Source organism: Catharus ustulatus, chromosome 10 (assembly GCF_009819885.2).
Source record: "Catharus ustulatus isolate bCatUst1 chromosome 10, bCatUst1.pri.v2, whole genome shotgun sequence".
Taxonomy (NCBI): domain Eukaryota; kingdom Metazoa; phylum Chordata; class Aves; order Passeriformes; family Turdidae; genus Catharus; species Catharus ustulatus.
In genome coordinates, this window is record NC_046230.1 from 6,870,775 (window position 1) to 6,879,959 (window position 9,185).

Below are 9,185 nucleotides of genomic sequence, written 5' to 3' on the forward strand. Positions count from 1 at the left end.
TCCCATTCCTGGAGGTGTTCAAGGAATGACTGGATGTGGCACCCAGTGCTCTGGGCTGGGAGACAAGGTGGGGATTGGTCACAGGTTAGACTCAATGGTTTTGGAGGACTTTTACTGGAGTGATTCTGAAATTCTGCTGCACAGCTCACAGAGGTGCCACTGCAGATACTGTGCTCAGAGAACTGGGACATGCTGCTTCCTACCATCTCCAAGAAAACTTCTGAAAATTATTGGGGATTTTCTCTAAATGCTTATTGTTCAGAATTCAATAGAATACTTTGTTCTGATGAGATCTAACCCAGGACACCAGAAGATGCAACATGCTGGTACCTGCTCATGGCTGTCAGGGGGGTTAGTTCCTTTGGCTATTTTGTGGTGGAAGCTTTGATGAGAAAGTAAAATGGGAAGACTCTTAAAAATTGCAATGTGTGTCTCTTTTGGGTGATTGTGTTCTGTGAGAAGAGGACAGGATCTCTAAAGAAACTTCAGCACTGGCTATGTACACTTGCAAACCATTTCTTCTTACCAGAAAATCAAAAGGGAAAAAAAGGTTTGAGAAAGGCAGAGTGGGTGCCTCAGCTGTTTTACTTTTCCCCTGTATGCAGGTAAATGGTCAAGCTCTCCCTGAGCACTGTTTGTTTAACAACTGAAAAGAAAGCACTTCCTATCATTCCAAAGAGTAAATATCTGAAGTTATGGATTAACTAAGTTCCAGCAGAGCTCATGGAGGAAGAACAGATCACGCTGATTCTCACTGAATAAAGTAGTAAGTGCTTCAAAAGTATTATATCTGTTGAGATTTCAAAGTACAGCTTGCCTTAATGGAACATGAAGCTTGTAAAAAATGTCCAGTGACAAGGGGAGGGTGTTAGGACAGGCCAGAAGTGTTCTGGGAGAGGTACTGATGTATTGAAGGGAATGAGCAAACCAGTCTGGAGGGCTCTAGTGAGTGGCTGCTCCAGAGCCGGAGTCAGAGACAGGGCAGACAGGGCACAGCACAGCATTCAGCAGGGAGCTGCTCTCTGAAAAGCAAGTGAGCGAGCTAGCTGAGCTGGATGGGTGGGAACAGGCTGCAGCAGGGTCTTGTGCCACTGCGATATACTGCTCTTGACACCTGCCTTCTCCTCAGGTGACTCCTGCTGCAGGATGTGGAAACTCCTCACCGTGGGGCTGCTGCTGGCTGCCTGCTCTTCACGGGGCTGCGGCATCTCAAGTAAGTGTTCTTTTGAGAGACGGCCTTCAACCTTACCCAGTCACTGCAATTGCATTTCCTGCTCCTCTGTTAGTCAGAGAGAGTGGCTGGAATCGCTCCCATTAAGGGGGTTTGACTTCCTTTAGCGGAGACTGACAGACAGTGCCAGGGCCATGGCAGCTGCCTGGTCAGAGCCCTGCTGAGCCCTACGGGCTGTCAGAGTACCACAGGGCAGAGGCTGGGCTTGCTTCTGCAGCACAGCACAGGCAGCACATGGTAGCCTCTCTTGGTCTGCTGGAGAGAGGCTGTCACTCTCTTTGGGAAGCACGACTGTTAGCATAGAAACACATAATCACAGGATAATTATGTGCAGGTGCTTTTATTGAAGAACTCTGGGAGTTGGTGTACAAACCCAAATCTGACTCCGACATGGATTCAAGAGGGACATGTTTTTATACCCTTTTCATTATGTAACTATATAATAATTACTAAACCCATATTGTTATATTGTATACATTGATCTTATCCAAGCATGGATTGTTGTGGTTTTAATCAGGTCCCCAGAATACCCTTTCTCATGATTCTTGTTTCGATTACATTGCTTCTCATGTGATTCTTATTATGATCAAATAATATATTCAATTTACCAAACAATTATTACATTTAATAATCATATTATTTATCACATGATGAATATGCAGGTGCAGTTTCACATAATTCAATAAAAACAAAGCTCAACATTTGTTCTCAGGGCCTAGTTCCCTTATCCAGGCCTACCAGACCCAACCTTTCTTTCCACCCCCTGAATCTGTTGTATATAATTCCCATGATTTTAGAAACATTTTAACCCTATGCTATCACCACTACCAATTTTCAGCCAGCCCTTTTCTCTGCTTTCACTTTTTTTATTTTTGCAGTATTTTATAGCAGTAAAGATGCAAACCAAGTCCTGAGAATCCAGAAGCGGGCAAACACATTCCTGGAGGAGCTCAAGCCAGGCTCTCTGGAGCGTGAGTGTCTTGAAGAGCACTGTGACTTGGAGGAGGCCAGTGAGATATTTGAAACCAGGGAAGCAACAGTAAGTTGATTTTTTAAAGGACGAGTGGGAAACTTAGCCAATCAATTGCTTTTTTAAAGTATTGCAATCCAGGACATCATGCTGAACACAGATCTCTCCTCAGGTGTAGGCATGGTTTTGAGTGTCACTGTGTTACAGTGATTGTCAAGTTACCCCTCTATGGGCCACAAAACTTGGCTGCTCAAGCAAGTCCCACCTGGCCTACCTGGTGAGGTTTAGGTCCCAGACAGTTCATTCCAATTCTTGCTTGACCCCATAGGCTATTCTTGCTGCTACTAGGGTTTTCCTAGTCCTTTCAGACTTTCCCTTTTGTTGTCCATTCACTAGTCCTGGTTGCTTTTCAGGATATCTCCCAAGTCTCCCAGTTATGATTTCTCTTATCACTGTGTTCTCTCTCTTGTTCTCCAAACTCCTATTTTGAACTGGACACCATGTTTACTGTCTGCTTTCAACACTCAATTGTTGTATTGGGTTGGACTCTCTGTTGCTGTTTTGAGCAAAGTAGGCTCAAAGCATAGGATGACCCAGTCCTTGCTGTCCCTCAGATGCCAGAGGAGAGAGGGGCTGTCCTTGGAATGCCCATGCTTTGTCTAGCTGGGCTCAAGTGAATTCAGGTGGCTTACTGGCAGTAAGTGCCAAGAAAATAGCCTGCAAGCAGAACACAGGGATCTGTGCTTAGAAAGACAGCATGGGAGGATCACTGGCTGGTTTACTTGGTTTGTAGTGCCAGTCACTACACTGCCAAGAAGAATGAGACTGATGTTACTGACCCAATTGCTATGTCCTGTTGGCCAAGACCACAAAACATTTTAAATCTCTCTTTTGTTAAAAATGGCTTACTTACTGTAATACAAGTTTTGTTTCTCCACAGATGGATTTTTGGACCAAGTATGTAGGTAAGTAAATAATCCTAATCACTTCTCTGTACTTCCTCGGGAGTTACTAGTACTCAGCCTTCCTCCTATGTGTCACATACTGATTCAAATTCTCATTCTCACTCATAAGGGGTGTACAGAGGATGTTTTCCTGTTCTATCATAGAAGCAACCTTCCTAAAATACTTGAGGTGCCCCTGTCCCTATCATCAGTCATCTTCCTAGAGTTAAGGAATTGGTGAAAAATGCTTTGATGCTCTAACCAATGCCTGACATGGTCCAGCAGTAACCTGCTGCCCTGCCTGCCTCAGGCTTTACTCTTTCCTCCCCTTCTGCCCACTCCACTCACTCTGCAGATGCAATTGAGAACCCAAACTGATAGCCCTGCCTCTGAGTGCCACAGAGGATCACCATTAAGTGCCAGAAACATGGCTGATGCTTGGGTATCTGGGGAGGGTCTGTTTGTGTTGATGTTTGATCTGTGAACTCTGTATAGTTCAGCAACTGAGTTTTCCTATCTCTGTTTCAGATGGAGATCAGTGTGTGAAACAACCTTGTTCCAATGGGACCTGCAAGGACAATATTGGAAAATTCTCCTGCATCTGTAACAAAGGCTGGGAGGGGGTTTTGTGCAGTTATGGTAAAAGTACATTTAATCCACTGCATTCTTTGGTACAGGGTTCTCTGTGCAATAGGGATGGACACTTCAGGCATTGCACAGCACTCTTTCTTTACTAATGTGATTTCTGTCTTGCTTCTTTATGTGGTAAGAGGTTTATCTGTGCTTATCTAAAGCAAAATTAACTTTGCGTTACCATAGGAGAATTTTAGAGATATGAAGTATCTAAATTTTGGACGATTGTGTAAGTAACTGTGCAAAGCAGGGGTTTACTTTAGAATTGTCAACATAGGTATTATGGTGGGACTTTTAAATACAGGGGAAAACACAATCCACTGCAAATATTTTATTAATGTGACCGTTTCTTCCTTGGACAAAAGCTGGATACTGTATTTAGGGATGAGCATTGTATGTCATGGATCATCAACAGTTTTCATTGTGTGACTTGGCACATAGTGACAGGGAATTTTCTGTTCTCCAGTCTACCTGACAGTAATCTGTTTCCTCCATCTCCTCACTGCCTGATTCGGCACCTAGGTCTGTTTGTTAAGGACCTGAGTGTCACTGAAGCCCACAACTATCATTCCAAATCCATTGACAGCTGTTACCCACTTGAAGCATGATGTCACTTTGCCACCTTCCCTTTCTGTGACTCTGACTTCCCAGCTCCACATCTCTCTTGCTGTTTGTTTTCTCCACAGAGGTCAAATACGACAACTGTTCCTTGGATAATGGGGGCTGTGAACATTTCTGCAGGGAGGACCCTGCCGAGCAGCATCGCTTGTGCAGCTGTGCGTCGGGGTATCGGCTCAAGGATGACCACACCACCTGTGAACCTGTAGGTAAGAGCAGGATGTTTGTGGTCCAGCTTTGATAGAGGATTATTCAGACTGATGTAAAAGAGTTTTAGGGGAGATTTGTCTGCAGTGCACTTTGTACTCATTTTCAAAAGATCTATTCTATGAAGAGTACAGTAAATTCACGAATACAAGCCGCACTGAGTATAAGCCGCATCTCTGGGTGTTGGCAAATATTTCGGTTTTTGTCCATAGATAAGCCTCACCCGAATATAAGCCGCTCTGTCGTTCGCAGCGAGGACCCGCGTGCAATTAGTAACAGAACCGCGGGAGGGCGGGGTTTACTGGCTGAGCTAAGGCTGTGCAGGCTCGGCCCGCTAGGGGCCGCTGACGGGGCCAGGTGGTCCAGCCCGGTGCTGCAGCTCGGGGCCGGCCGCCGCTGCCCCTGGGCTCGGTCACCCCGGGTCGGCGCTGCCCCGCGGTGGCAGGCAGGGACGGAGCTTCCCCCGCTCCTGCGGCGGCGGGCGGGGACGGAGCTTTCCCGCGCCCGTGGCACCGGCGGCGGGCAGGGACGGAGCTTTCCCGCGCCCGTGACGCCGGCGGCAGGCGCGGACAAAGCACCCCACCTCCTCCCCGAACAGCGGCAATGGCGGCGCGCCCCCCCCCCCCCCCCCCTCCCCTGGGCTGCGGCAGAGGAGGGAAGAAGAGAGCTCTCCCGCCTCTCTCCCCGCCCCCCGTGCTGCCTGCAGGGAGCCAGGGCAACACAATAACACTGTAACAATCGTGGAATGCCGGCTTTTACCTGGCAGGTGCTTGGCTCGGCGCCCTGGCTGGCACGTCTGGGGTTGTAAATGTCAGAAAATTATTCACATATTAGCCGCCCCCGAGTATTAGCCGCACTTCCGTGTTTCCACCAAAATTTTTGTCAAATTGGTGCGGCTTGTATTCGTGAAATTACTGTAACTCTGCCTGCATTTCCCACCTCCATGCCCACTTTATGGCCCTTAATCCATGTTTGCCTCATGGAGACATAGAGGGGAATCAGGAGACTGCCTTCTTTGCCAAGCACTGAAGGACTTCCATGAAGCCTCTGAACAATTTTGCCTAGGATAGACAGAGGGAATACTCTAGAAAGAGGGTTGCATGATCTGGGCTTTGCTAGTGAACTTCTCTGCATCTTCTGCAGTGGAGTTCCCCTGTGGAAGAGTGAAGTCAGACTACCTTGAAGCCAGAGCAGATTTCAATATTCGGCTCATTAATGGAAAAGTTGGAAGAAGGGGAGGCAGCCCTTGGCAGGTGAGAAAAAAGGGATTCTTTGCCACAAATAGTTCAGAGTCTTTCTGAACTGCTCTGCCTGCCTTTCTGCTCCAGAACGACTCTTGCATTGTTACTGGTGGTGTTATATAAGCTAAGATTCTCTTACCTTTTTCAGAAACATCCCAAAGGTTGGAGTAGCAGGAAAAAATAGTTTAGTATTTGTGAGGATTCTTGATCTTGTTGCTGTTGCCAAGTTTTTGACCTACTGTGCGAACACTGCCAAGAGAGGGGATGGTGATGGCACTTACCTGCTCTGTTGCTCCATCCTGGGGAACTCGTGGTGTGTGTGTGATGTGTGCTTCAGCTCCTGCAACAGCCTTCAAGTGGGAGGTGTTCTTCCTGCCCTTTCTTATAAGCCTTGTCTGTCATAAATTCAAGTTAGCAGATTTAATCTGCAAAATATGCCATGGCAGATTGGGTTATTGCAGAGAGAAGGGAGACCTCACAGATCTTACCACGGAACTAATGAATACAAATAATTAGGGCCTGGTTACCTTTGATAGTAAAGCGCCTTTTACACCATAGCGTGAGAGCTGCAGCCTGAGATGATGTGCTGTGTCTGGTGTGGGACACACCCCTCATTTGTGCTCTGTATTTCAAAGCTTTGAGTACAAAGTGCTTCTTTGCAGTGACCAGCATCACCTCATGCTTATTTGGCTGAAACCAGCCCTCATTCAGGAAGGACATTCAAAATTTTTTTTAAGTATTTCACAGAGATTCTATTCATAGAGCTTTTGTCCCCCTGTAGAGCTTTGGCTTCAGTGACTGTGACATGCTTTGGTGCTTGATAAGTCTGTGTATTTGGCAGTATCCACGAAGAATGAATACAGTATTCTGTGAGCTGTGCTCCATGCAGTGTCACACCTCCCTTGTCTTTTTTCAGATTATGCTGCAAAGTGCCAGCGGGATGTTTCTGTGTGGGGGTGTTCTCATCCATCCATCTTGGGTCCTAACAGCAGCACACTGCCTTGAGGAACATAACAGGTTCAGAGTTAAAATTGGTATGGAAAATCACCTGTCCCTGTGGTTTTTTTTAATATAACTGTTTAATTCCTAACATTTATCATCTCAAGGAAAAGACTAGCAGGTTCTGAAGACAAAAGTCCTTGGCTGTAGGTCTGTCTATGCAGTATTTGATATGTACCTTAGCTTAGAAAAAATTTAGTTAAAATCTGATTTCGTTTGAGCTGTTATCAGTCTTACTCCAGAAGTGAACTGATGGCTTCTGAGCACTGCTGCTGGTCTATAAAGTAGAAAGTCTTGGTCTCTTCTGCCTGTGTTTTTCTGGTGATGAAAATATTTAAACTGAAAAAAAAGTCTTGATCCCAGAAGGAGAATGTCACAGGGTCTCTTCCTGCTTTTTTGTGTATTTAAACACTGTTGCTTATGAGTGTTTCACTGGAGAGGTGCTGCAGAATGTTAACACTGCCTTTACTTGCTCTGCTACTCTGGAGCATGAGAAAATGTCACTATGTCAAGTAAGTGCTTCTCCTGAATTAACAGACAAAGACAATTAGTGTTTCATTCATGCTTACATAGGTTTTTTTTGAGCAGTGTTTTCTATCTACTATTGGTGCTAAGGCATAACAGCTCAACTGCTTGCTGTCCATTAGTGAAAGGATAGATTATTCCCAGTATTTGTGAAGAGTCCTGTCAATACATTGTCTACGTATATAGCTTTAAAAATAGATTGTAGATGGTATGTGTTCATGTTCTGTACACAGTATGGATGTGCACGTGCTTGAGAGCAGAAATAGTAAGTTTATGTACATCAAACCTAAAGAATTAATCGAAGTGTGTGACATAGCCTTGGGTCCTCTTAGTGCCAGAATATTCACCTTTTCGTAGAGAGACATCTGTCACCACAAAAGCAGTTCTCATCAGAAAAACCTGGAGACATCTGTGACGGACAAGGAGGAAAGTTTTGGATGAGGACATTGCCCTGTCTATGGGGACAGCCAGAAAAGTGTTTGTACTGAGCCTGCACAGGTGGTACTCAGCCTGTGTCTGTCAGGCTCGGATACCCCACTCAGCTTGGGGAGAAGTTTTGTAGCGGCGCTCATGTGGCTTTTTAGTATCTGAAATAGAAAGTTAGTTTTCATAGGAGCTGAAGTTTTGGAAAGTGGATTTAAGAGTAACACAATATTTCTGTTTGTGACTCTGGTTCCTGCATCACCAGCCTAAGAACATTCAGAAGTGTTTTCAGAACTCCAAGAAGATAGAGCAGATAGGTGGATGTAATGATTCAATTCAAAATACTGCTTCTGCCTTCACAGTTAATATTTTTGTGCCAGCAGCAAGATTATAGCGGTCCTTATTGTGTAGAAGGAGCTTAATGCATTTCCACAACCTCTGGGTTCAGTACCTCCAGGTGTACATCCAGGATTTCTGGAATTTAAAACTCTGGGATTGGATAACCCAGTTGAAGTCAAAGGGTGTCCCCCTGGGGGTGAGGGAACCTGTCACTGCAGTGTGCAAGGTGTCACCCTTGGTTGATGGGTGCCTCAGGATGGAGACAGTTGGTGGCTGTGCTGGTGTACAGAGTGCGTGACCCCATAGGAAGCGTGGTCCTGCACAGCCACTCTGCCTTCCTCAGAGGAGATGGGCTTACAGTGCTTGAGTCCAGAGTTATTTCTGAGGCCTAAAGCACAGTTTGTATCTGTGAAGGAGGGAATAAAGCCCTGCTCGACAGCCCCCAGCCACGGTGCTTTCACACTGCCTCAGGGGTGCTGTGGACACAAAGAAAAGATATTGTGATAGGAGAGAAAAAAACACTTGTGATTGTTGGCTCGATACTAGCAAGTCTGTCAGGGGCTGGTGCCACTTAGTACAAGACATCAGAGCAGTTTCAACTGTCTGGTCCGGACACGTGTGAACTGTCCATCGTCTGTCTGCAGAGGAGAGAGAGAGAGACTCAGAAATAAATGATCTGCCAAAGCTGGATTTAAGGGCTCTTTTGAGAATATATTTCTGTAACTACTGTGGCTTCTAAGTCCCTATGTTCGGAGACACTCCTTACAGAAAAAAACTTGCAAAACCCCATTGACAACCTGCCAGAAAACCTAGCTCTGCCTTTCCTATTGCAATGCATCACAAATGCATTTCTGGCCCTTTTCAACATAATTTCTTGCTTGCTGTTTCATAACTGCTTGGCCCACAAAGTAGCTGTGATCCTGTAGCACAAATAGCAACTGAGGAGAGTTAAGCAATAAAAAATTCCTTAAAATACAGATGTAAGATTTCAGAAAGGAATAATCTTTCCCATTAGTCAACTTTATCTTACAAATCCTGACATTCAGCTGTCCTGA

At 45.6% G+C, this 9,185-nt stretch overlaps 1 protein-coding gene across 1 annotated transcript in view; it reads left to right on the top strand.

Moving 5' to 3' along the window:
• Positions 1–9,185, top strand: part of PROC (protein C, inactivator of coagulation factors Va and VIIIa) — a 17,151-nt gene continuing 7,966 nt past the window's right edge. The window contains exons 1-8 of the mRNA XM_033069250.2: positions 1–766; positions 1,130–1,213; positions 2,110–2,270; positions 3,142–3,166; positions 3,674–3,784; positions 4,465–4,605; positions 5,747–5,856; positions 6,761–6,878. Coding sequence (XP_032925141.1) covers positions 1,147–1,213; positions 2,110–2,270; positions 3,142–3,166; positions 3,674–3,784; positions 4,465–4,605; positions 5,747–5,856; positions 6,761–6,878 — 733 coding nt within the window. The 5' untranslated portion in view covers positions 1–766; positions 1,130–1,146. The remainder of the gene's footprint in view (positions 767–1,129; positions 1,214–2,109; positions 2,271–3,141; positions 3,167–3,673; positions 3,785–4,464; positions 4,606–5,746; positions 5,857–6,760; positions 6,879–9,185) is intronic.